Raw genomic sequence first — 16,214 nt, 5'->3', positions numbered from 1 at the left:
ATCATTCTAAGCCCTCAACTGCAAAATTTCAAGATTCTTGTCTTTTGACTGATGTAAAATTTGATGTTGATGCTAAATTTGGAAGAGTGTGGTCACAAGGACAGTATTAGAGGTTAGAAATGTGGGCAGGTTTAGGGTGACATTTAGCACAGAAAAATAATGATGGGGAAGATGTGAATAATTTTGTTCCAGAGTTAATGTGCATGAAGTGCAGCCTACTCTTGAGCGTCTTGAGTTAGACGGTGACGATAATAATCAAGAAACCCATTTGAGAGCAGCATGAAGGAAAGGAAGAAGGGATGTGAGGTGATTATATATTAGTTCAAAATGTATTTTAAAAGGAAAGAAAGACAGAAAGGAAGAAAGAAGGCTCTCTCAAGTGTCCTATGGGGAAAGGTTGATTGGCTGGTTTAAAGTTCAGGATGCTGTTGATCTGAATTGCAGTTTAATATGTTGTTTTGTTTACTTCTGAGAAATGTTACATATGTCTCTCTCCTCTGATGTTGTGGGCGGCGGTGCTGTGTTTCGTTTTTAATTGTACCTCAGAAGCCTTCCTTTCCAACGATGACAGTCCTACAGTGTACGGTTCACAGCATCGGCCCTGTCTTATTTAACAATATGGTAAGATTGTAAAGATTCTTCAAAATCAGAAATCCATAAAGATTTTGACATCATGAATATTTTAAAACGTATCTTCAAACATTTTGCGGTGGAGCCCGAACAGCAGACTGGTCGGTAGAGCTTAGATGATCTGTTTTGTAAAACCGATATGATAGTGTTTTCTATTTTAATCATTTATCATCCCTCCTTTATATTGTCACAATAATGAGCAATCCGAAAATAAAAGGCTGGCCAGAAAGATTTATGTGGACCCCAGATAAAGAGATAACCCACACAGAGTCAGGCATCAGGTACCTGAGTGCGGTGGCTGTGTGTGTGGGTCGTAGTGTCTTGACAGCTGAATGCAGAAGTAGATTCCTGTGACTTGGCTTCATGTGATTAGACACCAAGAGTTCTGAAGTGCATGCCTAGCCATAGAGTTTATTGCTTTTAGAATTTGTAATATTTTGGAATTGAGTGCATTTAATATGAAGCTAGATGGATAAAATGTCAAAACAGACTTTTTTAATATAAAAAATCAATTAAAGCTGTGATGAGCAGTTACTGCTTTTATGTGTTGTGATAATTTAGGATATAAATTAATTCTATCTTAAAGAATAATTATGTGTTGTTTATATAATGCTGTTATAATAGATTAAAATCACATTATATTTAATCACTACTGTCATTAACCACATCGCTATTTCCCAGAGAAATATTAATTTCAGTTTCTGCTCGAACCTATTGACCTTAAATCTGACTTGAGTCTACTGAAGTATGTTTTCTTAATCTTAGCTGTTGCAATTGGAGAAAGATCAAATCTCAAAGAACTTTAATTTACATTTCCCTGAGGGTGAGGTTGATGAACTTGTTGTATGTTTCTTAAGCATATTTGAATACTTAATTTAGAGACTTGTTTTTTACTTTTTAGTATTTGTTATTTTATTGCTAATTTTTGAAACAAAACAAAAGTCTTAAAATATATGGGTTAGAAACCCCTTGCTGTTTCTTAAACATTCATATTCCATTTATCCATCCATGGGTTTGGGAGCCTCAGGATAAGATTCTTTTCTCTCATTGGATATTTTCTTTATTTACATTTCAAATGTCATCCCTTTTCCTGGTTTCCCCTCCAGCTACCCCCTATGCCATGCTCCCTCCCCATGCTTCTATGTGGGTACTCACCCACCCACCCTCTCCCACCCACCTCCCCTCTCTGGCATTCCCCTACCCTGGGGCATCGAGCCTTCACAGGACCCGGGGCCTCTCCTCCCATTGATGCCCAACTAGGTCATCCTCTGCTACATATGGGGCTGGAGCCATAGGTCTGGGGATCCATCCCATATACAGTCACCAAATCCAGACACTATTGCGGATGCCAAGAAGCGCACGCTGACAGGAACCTGACAGACTTGTTAAGTTGGGTAGTTTGGTTGGTTGGTGCTTGCTTGTGTGAGATGTACCTCCTCGTCATATAGCCAGGGTTTGTGTCCGTGCTGTACGATGCCTCTTCAGCTGGTTACCATTTCCTCTGCAGGTCACAGTGCTTTCAACTTCATGGAGTCTCGCCTGTCGACTCCTGGTCTTATGCCCCTGGCATGGAGCCTTGTTCACAAAGTCCTTCTCTGAAGCTAGAGCCAGAAGTTCGGTCCCTACCCTTTCCTCTAGGAGTTTCAGAGATTCCTGTCTAATCTTTAGATATTTGAGCCACTTGGAATTGGGAGGTGGGAGGGCATCTGTGAGGCATTAATTGAGGAGCTGGGAACAAATATGATCAAAATACAGTGTGAAAACAGAATAATAAAAATCTTAAACAACAGAAAGCAGAAAAACGCAGTAGCATTTGTTCCCATTGCGTATGAAAGGCAGATCTGTAAGGCTTATCTTTAAAAGTGACAGGCTACAGAGATGAGGTATTCTTCATGGTGAGTGCTGTTCTACGGAGGGACTCCACCAGCCTCCATTCTACTGAGGTGACACAAAGAAGGTGACTCTATTCTGATCCAGTTCTTGAATGGCCTGCTGTTCTGAGGGCCCTGCCTTGGGCGTGTGTGTGTGTGTGTGTGTGTGTGTGTGTGTGTGTGTGTGTGTGTGTGTGTGTGTGTGTGTTTTGTGTGTGTTGTGAATGTGTGTTATGTGTGTGTGTGGTTTGTGTGTGTGTGTTGTGTATGTGTGTGTTGTGAATGTGTGTTATGTGTGTGTGGTTTGTGTGTGTGTGTTGTGTATGTGTGTGTTGTGAATGTGTGTTATGTGTGTGTGTGTTGTGAATGTGTGTTTGTGTGTGTGTGTTGTGTATGTGTGTGTTGTGTGTGTTGTGTGAGTATATGTGGTTTTGGTGTGTGTGTGTGTTGTGTGTGTGTGTATGTTGTAAATGTGTGTTATGTGTGTGTGTGTGTGTGTATTGTGTGTGTGTTGTGTATGTGTGTGTTGTATATGTGTGTGTTGTGAGTGTGTGTGTTGTGTGAGTATATGTGGTTTTGGTGTGTGTGTGTGTTGTGAGTGTGTGTATGTTGTAAATGTGTGTTATGTATGAGTGTGTGTGTGTATTGTGTGTGTGTTGTGTATGTGTGTGTTGTATGTGTGTTGTGAGTGTGTATGTTTTGTGTGTGTGTGGTGTGTATGTGTATATTGTGTGTGTGTGGTTTGTATGTGTGTGTGTTGTAAGTGTGTGTTGTGTATGAGTGTGTGTGTGTGTGTGTGTGGTTTGTGTGTGTGTTGTATATGTGTGTGTTGTGAGTGTGTGTGTTGTGTGAGTGTATGTGGTTTTGTGGTGTGTGTGTGTTGTGTGTGTGTGTGTGTGTGTGTGTGTGTAGGTTCTGTTCATCCTCTCCAGATTAGCATACGTTAGCAGCATTACAACTGCTTAGCGCCACTATTCTTTTTGCTTCTCATTGCTACCCTTGTTAGCTGCTGCTGTATCACTGATATAAAAATCCTGGGTGCTGCTGACTGTCGGCTAGTCCCTGAGGATCAGCTAGTAGCCCAGCACTGAACCATGTTCCAGAAGTTGACAACCCAGAAAAAAAAGTTATGTCAATATCAGCCTAATAATTTGAAAATTTTTATTCATTTTATTTGTAGTTATCACTGCCACCCAGTCCCCAAAAATGTGTTTTAAGGTTATTTTAAGTGTGTGTGTGTGTGTGTGTGTGTGTGTGTGTGTGTGTGTGTGTGTGTGTTTGCCTGTGTGTTTGCTGTTTATGTTCAGGTGTCTGGAGGTGGAGGGTTGATATGAGCCTCTCAACTTGGGTGCTAGGAGCCCAACTCTTGTTTTCTGGAAGAGCAGCAAGTGCTCTTAACCTCTGAGCCATCTCTCCTGCCCCTCAAAAAGGTTTTAAAGTAACAATAAAAAAGATATATTGCTATATTGACATCTAGGTAGAAGGATACGACGACAGTTTAATGTAAAACTTTACTCCGAGTTTCCTGGCGGCCAATTTATTGCTTTTAGAATTTGTAATATTTTAAGGATGGTTTGTAGTCAGTTTTTTCCCCTGTAAACAAGCTACTTCAACATCCATTCGGAAGTTTGCTTACAGCCAGGTGCTGTTGGAAGGGATCCAAGGATATGAAGATGAACCGTACATTCTCTGCTGTCCTAGTGTTTACCGTTTCTCGGGACCATCATTGGACGGATGGCTCTTACAGCCAGCTCGCCGCTTTCCAGAACAGGTGTGCACCAGGTGCTGTAGAGACGAGTGTGTAATCTGCACGTTGGCCCTACACTTAGGAGCTAAACCACAGCAGTGAAACCGCTCTTTGCATGTGTGTACACTGTCATTATAAATAAATGTGGAACAAACAAACTTTGATGGACTAAGGACATGGCTCAGGGGGCAAAGCACTTGCCACACAAACACCAAGTCCTGAGCTTAGATCCCTAAGACTCATGTGAAACCAGACACTGTAGCACCGTGTAATCCTAGTACTCCAACGGCCAGCTATCTGAGAGATGGAATAGTGAACAGCAAGAGAATCCGTTGAAAGCGAGGGCTCTGACTTCCACGTGCATGACATGTGTTGTGCTCTGCATCTGGTCTTTAAACGTTAAGAACAAACAAACAACAACAGCAGCCAAATAAAATTTCCCAACATTGACTTTAAATAGTGTTAATTATGTCTTTTGATAAGCAATTACAAACAGCAGAAATTAGTCGAGCCTTTGATTGGGAGGAGAATTGTGCTGGTGTTTTGAGAACTTGGCTACCACTAAGGACCCTCCTTCCCTCTGTCTGCTGCCTTCCCTCACTGTCCCCGAGGATATTTGTCGTAGCAGGGTCCAGATGAAGTACTTTGGAGATACCATGCTGCCGAAATGAGTTTTCTTCACGGAACGATGCCCACAAAACCCCATTACTGCCCACTGACCCACAAGGAAAATGCACATATGTCCCCAGGCCAATGAAGACCCGTTTTCATTTTGTTTTTAATTTCCAGGAGGTATATGATTGACTCCATTTAATTAAAGAGGGGAAGGGGGCAGAGATGGCTCACCATGTAAAGGCGCTTGCCCCAACTAGCCTGACAGCTTGAGTTTGGTCCCTGGCACCCAGAGAGAAGGAGAGAACCATGTCTGGTAGGTTATCCTTCTCTGGAGAAAGCTGGCTCTCTCTACCCTAGCAGCCTTCAGCTGCCAGAGCGCCTCAGCCAGGGTTAGGGCTTTGTGAGTTTCTGCCCGGATCTGTGCTGGAATCTTGGCTCAAAGCTACCCTCTTTGCACTAACTCTTGGTTAGGTCCAGATGGCTTTGGCCTGATGCATCATTTTAGGATGTCATAGGCCTTGCTAGTGCTTCACTTTAGTTTTTAGTTTCCCAGGTCACGCATAGATGTCGCGTGTCTTTCTGCCATTTCTCTCACTCCACCTTAAGTAATCTATTGACATCTTTGTTTAGGGGCAGAGAGATGAAGGGGGCAAGAGAATGCAAGGTGACTTTGCTCTTAGAACGCATCACTTACCCATGAAGACTCGTGGAAGGGAGGTCACATTCACTCAATACGGGCGGGGTCTTTCCACATATGAAGAACAGAATGAACTGGCACAGCCTGTCGTCACCACCTCTCATGTAGCTCACCCTCTCTACAGACTATAAGACTATGGGCAGTCTTATGTCTTCCTCTCCCACCTCTTCCCCTTTGTGTGACCTAGAGCTCTTTCTTTTCCTACTCTCCCACCCTTCCTTCTCAGCTACCACCATCTCCTGTGAGACTAACACATGGTAGTGCCAGTTGTTTTGCGTTTGCTATCCATCTCAGGACAGGCTAAAAAGCAAGCCCCCCTTTCCTTCATGTACTGCATCATGAAGCCAGCGTAACTCAGTAGTTAAGGATGTGTTGCTGAAGTCAGAAGGTCTGGATTTGAACCTAGACTCTACCACCTCGGCAAGTGTGGTTTTGTAAATGTGAATCAATCTCTTACGTCTCTGTACCTAGAAAAGAAAAACGAAATTTTCCTGATTGGGTTGTCGTGAGGACTAAACAGTGTCTATTTCTCATGACACCTGGAACAGAACAATGGCTCGAAATATTGAAAATGCAATGCGAGGGAGTGCTTGGCTCTTCCACCGAAAACTCCTTAACCTCTGCACTCCTAGGACAGAGCTGAGAACCCCTTGGCATGCTGGGTAAGGGCAAGCTCCTCTCTCTGTCCTCTCTCACTGATTTCTTCCCTGTTTGTGCCCAATGTTAACCTCTTCCTCTGCCCACAGTGGTCCATGCCTTACCTATCTCTTTTTCTCTCACACAAACCTTGACTCAGGCTATTTCCTCCCCCATCCCAACACCAGACATTTCTCTTTTACTGACATTTACCCCCCAGGTCCCATGTCGTACCACTTATTTCTGAACGTTGTTTCCGTGCTTCCTGACTCTCAGTGAATCTTTGCACATTCGTATGGGACTTGCCACCCTATTGTGCAACACCAGCTCTGTTTTCTGTGCTCTGAATGTCTGCAATGAGGGGTAGAGGAGAGAGTCTGGGTTCTGTTTACTTTTTGGACCCAATTTTTGGTCCAAAAAGTTACTTTCAATTAACCTTTTAAATAAACTAATAAATCGAAATCCACTTGGGGAATCTTAGAAAATTCACAATGTCTAACACATAATAGAATGGACATCTCATTAATGTTTTAAAAACAAACAGATGGCTATTTGAGTTTCATATATCTTTAATTATCCATCTTGTATGGATACATATGAAATTAAAAAATAAGTTATTTAATTGTAATTTGCAAAGATTTAAACTCCAAGACCACTTAAAGTGATCTCATATGAATAACTGGGTTGGTTTAGTAAAGTTGCATAACTTTTGATCAAGAATAAGAGATGGTTATGAAATAAAAACGATGGGCCTGTTTTGTGCTGTGAATATCTCTCTGAAGGCAATCATTTGAAGCTGTAGCAGATGATACAAAAGACCAAGAAACTCCTTTGAACCCCAAAGAATGCATAGACAGGAGGAAAATTTGTGCTGCCTGACATCGTGTGAACCACATCATTTCTAGCTATGGGTCCTCTTCAATGATCTACAGTTTCCCTTCTTTCGAAAAGATTGATATGCATGGAGGCTTCCTAGGCTTTCTAAGGAGATTATAAAATACTGCAAAAAGTATATTGGGGCCTTATAGGCCAGTTCTATTTAAATGAGCTAGAAAGGGCCAGGTCATTTCTGCAGAAGGTGGAGGTGTTGGTTCACTGGTAGCTGTTGGCTATAATCCCGGAGTTGCTGGGTGCTCCTGTGTTTCCAAAGGCCACTTATCTGTAAATCATCTGATATCAGAACCAGATGACGAAAAATGTGAAACAGACAGTATAAGACAGCGAGATCACAAAATGAAACAGAGAGATGTCAAAAAGGCAAGGACTTTTTGTTCCTTCAGGTACAAATCTAAGATCATGTGAAAATCAGTTCTTCTACAAAAGAAAAAAGTACAAAAAAGATGAGATGATTCTTTTAAAAAGTAAAAGAGTATCAGTTAATAAATAGGAAGGAGGATGGAAATGGAAAAATAAACCCTCTTTTATTGTCCCAAGCAGAGTAACTGATGGCAAGGGTGATCAGTGATGGCCCTTGTGAGAAATGTTCTGGAAATAAGACAGTCACAGGACAACACGCTTTCACACTCAGGCTGTGTAAGAATCTAAGATCATGACAGGGACAGGTGGGGCAGTGACCAGCAAATGATGACTTAGCAGTGGCTAATGCTAAGGTAGTGTGACAACTCATCACTGTGCCTTCCCAGGTGAGGAAGTGTGAGGTTTGCCGTGTGAGTTACTTCTGCCAATCAGACTTCAGTCCACAGGTAGTGTAGATGCTGGAAGAACAGAGTGGCAATTCCATGGGGAATTATCAGATGAATGGATAATGTGGGATGTCCCTGAATCTACTCCAGACAGCCATGGAGTCTTCATAAAACTCAACATAAAAGAAGAAATCTTACACTATATATGACATTCCCTGTGAGGCTGCCTCTTCCAGAAGTCCAATGTGCTATATCTATTGTGCCATGGAGTCACCTGAGGCTGCCTCTTCTAGAAATGACTGCATAAGCAAGACACGAGCAATGACAATCTCAGTAGACATGCTAACAGGGAAGGTGGAGAAAGCCCAGGGTTCCACCCCAGACAAAGAACTCTAGGCAACTAATGATTCCTGAGAGAGAATTAGCCTCTCCCAGGGATGAACCCCTCTCTTTGGCTACTCAATACAAAGTGGTCAGATCTGAAAACAAATACACAAACAACAAAGAATGACTTAGCAGGTTGTATTTATATATTAATATACATGAAAATAACATAAAAGATGCTATCGATATGAGTGGCGGTTTGAGAGGGGTCAGAGGGAGGTGACATAGAAGGTTGAGGGAAGAAAGGGAAAGGGGGAAGTGATATAATTATATTTTAATTAAACGTGTGTCAAAATAAAATGTACTACAAAGAGCATGTAGCAAGTGCAGTAAGAACCACTGGAGTAGACCTTAGCTTGGGTGAATACATAAAAAGAGATTGAGGTTAGAATGGTAGAAATTTGAATAGCTAATGGATATTAATTGTTAATTCTTTTTAAAATCAAGTCTGAGAATAAGATGAGAACTGGGTTTTTGATGTGTGCTGATGTTACTGGTATGTAGGGAAACATTCTAACTTCCAAGAGACGCATGGTGAATGACTTAGCAGTGAATAAAAATGTCTGTGCCCTCCTTTCAAACAGCACAGACAAAATTTTTTTTTTTTGTGATAAAGGGCATGCTCACAAAAGGATACATGGCGCTGTTGTGATTGTGGAGTAGGTCGGGGTGTACGGTGTAGGTATATTATTTTTTCAGCCTTCATGTTGGGTCTCTTAAACTGGAAACAATGGATAGAATCAAAGCATAGTAAGGATCCGAGGGAGCAGGGTGTCTGGTGGGCTCAGCTGTGTTTGGGACCGCCATAATGATGCCACAGCCCCTTCCTCTGTTCCTCAGCTCTGCTCCTATTCCTGCACGCAGCGGAACACCCAGGAGTCTAGAGTGTGCGTGCAGAGCCTGGTGCTTCCAGCCAAATGTTGAAGCACTATGGAAATCTCCCAGGAGTATTACTAGAAGAGCTTAAAACAGAGCCTTTTAGCTTTTCCAGTATGTATGATATTGCAGGCATTCAAAAACATTTGGCTAAAACCGGGTATTAAACAGGGTAATCAGGCTAGCGACTTGCCTGGAAAAGCAGCAGCACGGTGACTTTGTTCAGATCCCGCCAACACTTGTTGAGCGGAATAGAATTGAGCCTGAGAAGGTTAAGGAAGGCTAATATTGGCTCCAGTAAACGCAGAGCCTGTTTTTCAGGCTTCGTGACTGTTTTCAACGGTTCCAACTTTGAATGATGCTTCTTGCCTTTCTGACTTCACGATCAAAGCGTTTTGGTGGGGACCTGCTGCAGCTTTTCCTCCACATGGGGAAAATGTGGGTTTGGTGAGACATCTTCGGAGGGCGGTATTTGCAACTGTGCTTTGTTCCTTGGTGAGCTATGAGTCTCTCCTCACTTAATTATGTTAAAAAAATACTGCAAGAGAGCAATTGCACAATCCCCCAGAGAGTAATTATTGCCTGTCTTGGCAGAATGCAAGGCTTTTAATCTGTAAATAAGCGATTCAGTGTGGAGGAGCGACATGCAGAGTGGTACTGTGCAGTAAAGGTCTCATGAATCTTTAAAGTGACAGCAGTCGCTGCGTCCCCTGATTGGCTGCTGTTTGCCTTTCAAAGGGTTTATGATGCTTCCCCTTGCGGTTTTAACCCCTCCTGAAATATTTAAGCCTCTGAGAATGCTTCCTGTAAAGGGTGAAACTCGAGTTAAGTCCATGACGAATCTGAATGCAGAGAAAGCAAGATGAGCTTTCTCCAAGTTTATAAATACAAGAAACCGTAACAAGATGCAGTGTTGACAGTCAGTGCTTTGGAAACACATTAAAAACAAAGAAGCAATAATTGCTCACTTATTGATATTGTACTCACTTACTGGAGATTAAGGGTTTTTATTGTTGTTGTTGTTGTTTTGTTTTTTGTTGCTATTCCCTGGTTTTGAGATGGTCTTAGGTAGCCAAGGCTAACCCTTAGCTCACTGCATACATAGCTGAGGATAACCCTGAACTCCTGGTACTCCTTCTATTTCCCATGTGAGTTGGGATTACAAACTACACCAGCCACTAAGAGATTAAATTTACCAAATTATTTTGGAATTATATATATATATATATATATATATTCTACATTTACTTAAAGTTTTGACATAAGTACATGAAAAATGAAAATGTATGTCACAGCAGTTCATATTTCTGAAAGTTAATTTACTAAACCGAGAGTGGTGACTTGTGTCTTTAATATTATTGTTCACTTGAGAAACAGAGGCAGAAGGATTACTCTGAGTTTAAGGTCGGTCTGGTCTGCATTGCTAGTTCCAAGTTGCCCTGGGTGATGATTTAAGAACTCATCACAAGCAAACCCAGAACTGCTTTGCTTCTGAGACACGTATGTAGACACGTGTGTACGTCCGTGTCATTCAGGGAGTGAGCTCCTACATCTGGGTTTCACGTTGTCAATAGCATCTTCCCGTCTGTCTGCTGTCCCGGTTGTATGGAAGCGCTGGGCATGCGTGTACCTGTCCAGGGTCAGCCTTGCACTTCACAGACGAGCCCTTCTCCTTCACCTGCTCAAGGACCCCATCGTGCAAGGATGCCTCTTTCTGGGTAACCTCTGCTCCCTGCCAAAGTTTTGTTTCCCTTTGCAGTGCTGTTCAACAACCTCTATCCTGGCTTCACTTTCTCTCTTCCCCACGTCCCCGAATCCACCCCAGACAGTCTTTTGCCCCAGGGTCTGACCCTATAGAGCCTTCTGTCAGAGTCTGTAAACTTCACCGCCAGCTTCCCTAGGCAGTGGTGATCTCCATCTTCCTGATCAGTAACAGCAACAAAATTACAGTTAGGAAGTAGCAGTGAAAATAATTTTACAGTTGGGGGTCGTCACCACACCTGTATTAAAGGGTTGGAGCATTAGGAAGTTTGAGAACCACTGCTCTAAAGATTCCGGGACTTGGGTCTGAAGTCCATGTGTCACCTGGGCTGTAGACTTACATATCCAATTGCTGCCTGATGACCAATGGCACCTCAGATGTAACACATGGGAGTGTAGTTCCTTGTTTGTCCACGATGTCCTGTCATTTGGAGTCACTGCCGTAGCTTCCTGTTTCCCTGCATGGTTCTTACTCCAACATCTTCCAGTCTGCCAGCAGCACAGCCGCTCCTTATGAGACATCAAATTTTGTTTCACCTTTGGCCCAAGCACTTGGTATTTTGCATATCAGAATAAAGGCTGTCCAACAGACCGTTCTGTCTGACCCCTCCCTTCTTAGATTATCTTTCCCTTTCTCCCTTGCACATTCTCTGCTTTGATGTCTCTTGGAGACACTCATACATCAGAGGACCCTATGTCTCGTCTGCCTCTCAGTGAGTTTGTTTCTAACCGTCCTAGGTAAGTTCTACCTCTGCTCGCCTGTTTGCTCTCCAGATCCCTTCTCCGGGAACCATATAAAAACATAAACTATTCAATCGAGTTTGTTTCCATGTTGTCATCTCATATTGCAATGTGAGTTTCAGGAGGCTACAAGCTGCATCTGTCTGGTCACAGCGGCTCACAGCACTGCTGAACCGATCAAAAGCAATAAGGAGACTCACGAAGGTAGCCATCGCACATTGTTTCTGCTGTGCAGGATCTAGATTTCGAAACGGTGTGAGAGCTGAAGGGCGTGGGTATTTAGGAAGAGAAAGGAAGTAGACAGTAGTGGGGACAAGAGAGGACAGTGGGTGATGAAGATGATGAATGTATATTGTGTACATGGGGAACATTATTGTATGACTCGTGTACACATGAAAAATGGAACAAGAAAAACCGAATGGTCCTTCTTCATGTTCTCATTGTATCTTATGTGGGACAGAAGAGAGTTCACACTCAGAAAAACTCACCCTATACTGCTGTTTTCTGTTCCTCAGTTTCTCTGTCTGAAGAATATCCGGACATTTCTGGCCGCCTGCTGTGACACGTTCGGAATGAAGAAAAGTGAGCTTTTTGAGGCATTTGACCTATTTGATGTTCGTGACTTTGGAAAGGTACTGACATATTTGCTTTTTAATTCATTTTTAAAAAAAATATAGTTGTGGGATTTGAACCAGAATTCTGCACATGCTGGGCAAGTGTTTAACCTTTGAACTACCTCCCTAGCCCTTGCCTAGCATTTACTTTTCACTGGACAGTATTTAACTAAGTCGAAGTGTCTCAAGTGGCCCAGGTATCTGCGTTGTTTGGTTGAATGGCTTAGCAAGTAAGGGTAAGTCCCATGCCAAAGAACAGAGTCCGACAGCAGCAACACCTTGGAAGCGAGTTCAGAAGCACTCTGTAACTTACGGCAGGGGCATCCTTTGCCCACAGGTAGTCCTTCCAGATCTTTTCTCCTCACAGGGTGTAATCCTATCCCTATGTCCAAGGGCCAATACATGTTTCCTCGAGCTTTTTATTTATATACAAGTCACCTCGTTTTTGGAAGCTGAGGAGGTGAAATTGTCCTGTTCTTAATGAACACTTTGAACAATTATCTGGAGAAGACATGAAATGTGGCTATGGGCCGGTGCTGGGACAAAGCCGGGGCTTCACACATACAAGGCATGTGCACTTCTGGACCCCCAGCACTGCTGGGAGATTGTCCAGTTGCTTGCATTTCAGTGATTTCTTTTGCATGAAAATTGTTTTAATATTTATGTTATTATTTTGGTGACTACTAAATCAATGGTGAAGGAAATTATATTGTTGGGCAGGTGAGATTTCTCATGGGTATAGGTGCTTGTCATCAAGACCGATGACCCACATGGGGGAGAGACGTGACCCTTGCAAGATGTCTTTTGACGTTCACATGCATCCTCCAGAATTTGGCATTCCCCCCTCATAAATGAATTAATTAAATATTAAAACCATACTTTCAAAACTGATAGACGTTTTTAATGAAGTGATGTGAACTCAAATTCCTTTCCTGTGAGTTTTCCTGAGTCTGGTTGCTATATTATACTGTGAAAGCATGCATGTATGAAGAGAAAGAAAAGACCGTGGGGTGCAGCTCTGTGTCTCAGAGTCTGTCTGACATGCGCAAGGCTTTGGTTTTGATTCTTAGTTGCAGGAGTCATTATTTGTATGAGTGCTTTGTCTGCCTTTCTATGTGTGCACCATAAATATGTCTGGTGCCCTCAGAACCCCTGAGACTGCAGTTACATGTGGCTGTGAACCACCACATGGGAGTTAGGAATTCAACCTGGCCCTCTACAAGAACAAGTGTTCTTAACCACTGTGCCACCTCTCCATCCCCATTCTTATTCGTTAACTTGGGTACTAGTATTTTCTCGAATATCTGTTTGAGACTTGGGTTTTACTTAACTCTCATGATGTAATATCTGGCTATATAATAAAACCCAAGCAGAAACTTGTCACAGAAATATTAGGAACTTGATGCTGACATAGAGCAAAGATTGGTAGCTCTTTCATATATGGAGACTGAAGGCTGAGCCTCTTTGTGACTTTGTGACTGGAGTCATTCTGTGATCTTCGAATAGTTCCCAGCCTAGAGGCTCTCGTCAGGCTTCTTGCCAACATGGGAGGAAAGGGAGGAGATAATAACAGGGAATGCTTTTATCTCAGGGAAGCTGTCATGTAACCAACTTGGGGTCACAAGTAAAGTGATGGCGGATAGAATATGGTAGCACAAGGAACAGAAAGTCAGGCCATGAGTAGGCAAAGGGAAGCCTGTTTATGGCTGTGCTCTGTGACCAGTGAAGATAGGGGAATTCAGTTGAAGTACAAATGGCGGCGGCCATGCTGCACAGCTGTTCTGGAAGCAGAGAGAGATGTTCCTGGTTTCGTACGTCTCCAATCCTGTCCCAGTCCACACATTCTCTTTTGAGGAAATGGAACATGAAACAAAAATTCTGGCTTTAAAAAACGTATTAAGGAGCCATTCCCCTCCCCCCATTTAAGATATGGTGATAAAGACTGGAAACTTATAGAAATACTTTTAAAAATGCATGGGTTTGTTTTAGTGGAGTTACATGACCATTCAATTGGTGAGACAATAGAAGCTTAGGAGAAAAATTGAGATTGGAAAAACCTGACTGTAAAGGAGAGAGCTCTTAAGATCTTGTGGACAAATGCATTCTATTTCTGGTTACTTAAATTCTTTTGACAGTGGTAAGACTGAAAGAGGGTCAAGTCTGGGTTCGAACCTGTGCTTGCTACTCTCCAGCCATCAGCTTTGGCAGGTGTCTGTGCTGATGCTCTCTCTCTCCAGACTGTGTAACAGAAAGTGGCAGGAAAATATAGTTGTGTCCCTACTGTCAAACACTCCAAGTAAAAGGGTCCATGCCATCAGTTACTGAACACTCACAAAGCCTTTTATAAAAAAATGTCATGTAGATATAAATTTTTAATACTTGTAACAGGCTTATGAGGGGATGCTAGTATTTTTCTCAGTATGCTGATGAGGAATTCTGTACCCCAAATCACATATCTAATATGAGGTAGGCGAGGGTTGGAATTCAGATCTGGCTGACTGTCTGCCACTATCCCATAATTCAAGCATGATTATATGGTTATAACGGGGCACATACTCCTTGGTGCTTTGCATAAATGTGGGTGGAGTTTTTCTCTAAATCCTGCTATGCAGCTACTATTCTGTATTACAGATCCTGAGGTAACGCCTAGAGCAGAGAGGGGCTGCTCTTTCATGAGGCGAGGTTGAAGGCTGAGCCTCTTTCTGACTTCTGCATGTTTTCATGCAATTCTACATCTTTAGTATAATGGTGTTGAATATAATGTTAAATCAGAGATAACACAATCATTTCTAATATTGGGAATATGAGTGAAAACAGGATTTGGACAAGGCTGGGATGCAGCTCAGTGGTAGAGTTAGCATTTGTGAGGCCCTGCGGTAGCATAAACAGCAGAAACAGCCATTGACTTCATCAGAGCAGCTGGGGCTATCTGAAAGCAGTGCCTGAGATCTGGCTTGTTGATGGCTGATGTTAACTTGTAGAAGGAGGGGTGGGGTGGTTCATTAGCTACTCTTCTGATATATAGGACTTCCATGCTTGTGCATCTCAGCCATGTGCATGTAATTCTGTCCTAATGCCGTGGGGCTTTTTGCAGCCATGGGGAAATTGTCATCCGTGCTGGGGTAAGACTTTCCATGCCACTGCTGCTTTAGGTTCATTCTTTTCTTTTTAAAGTCTTTATTTATTTTATGTGTGTGAGTACACTGTTGCTCTCTTCAGACACACCAGAAGAGGGCATCGGATCTCAAGTAGATGGTTGTGAGCCACCATGTGGTTGCTGGAATTGAACTCAGGACTTCGGGAAGAGCAGTCAGTGCTCTTAACCACTGAGCCATCTCTCCAGCTCGTAGGTTCATTCTTGCTCATGTAAGATACCCTTCCCCCATGTTCTATAAGTGCAATAAGCTCGTTGTTTCCCCGAGTTGGACTTTTGGTGAAATCTTACTTGGTCTGTCCTTGGAGTCCTGTAAGGAGGAGTAGGGATGGGCATTTATTTGGAGTTCCTCAGGGGAAGAGTTCCTGTGATGCTTGAACTAGCTAGCTGGCTCATAATGGAACTGATGCTGAGTTTGAGAAGAACAATGTCCCCACCCCCTGCACACCCTGACTCAATGGCCAAGGACACAGGCAGCTGGACCTAGCTAAGCTGTCTGATGGTGGACTGTCTTGACATGGTTGTCTTTCTCTATATGGGATGAAGTAGTGCACCTCCTTATTGTCACAGCAATTGTGCTGTCCCTGCTGTGGTGGTAAGGTAGGGAACCGTAGCTGAGCCTTTAGAAGTGACATTTCCAGAGGATGAATCCTGGAATGGTTATCTTCTTGTCTGTGGTATGGAGCCGCATTCCTGCTTGGCAAGTGGGAGTGGAGAGCATACTGCAGTTCCTGAGAGTAGCATCTATGGGATGGGATCTCACACAGGCGGTGGAATCTATGGCATGGCTTTTCTTGTGGTGGCTAAGACGTGCAGCTGCAGCTGAGCTGTCAGCCCAGAGAGAA

General features: G+C 42.9%; 1 protein-coding gene across 1 annotated transcript in view; it reads left to right on the top strand.

Moving 5' to 3' along the window:
• Vav3 (vav guanine nucleotide exchange factor 3) overlaps window positions 1-16,214 on the top strand; it is a 331,496-nt gene that overhangs the window by 66,165 nt on the left and 249,117 nt on the right. Inside the window, exon 2 of the mRNA XM_032897450.1 lies at window positions 12,117-12,233. Within this exon, the coding sequence (XP_032753341.1) occupies window positions 12,117-12,233 (117 nt within the window). The remainder of the gene's footprint in view (window positions 1-12,116; window positions 12,234-16,214) is intronic.

The sequence above is a fragment of the Rattus rattus genome, chromosome 3 (assembly GCF_011064425.1).
Source record: "Rattus rattus isolate New Zealand chromosome 3, Rrattus_CSIRO_v1, whole genome shotgun sequence".
NCBI lineage: Eukaryota > Metazoa > Chordata > Mammalia > Rodentia > Muridae > Rattus > Rattus rattus.
Note: the sequence above shows the minus strand (reverse complement) of the source record. Positions and strands in the feature narration are given on the sequence as shown.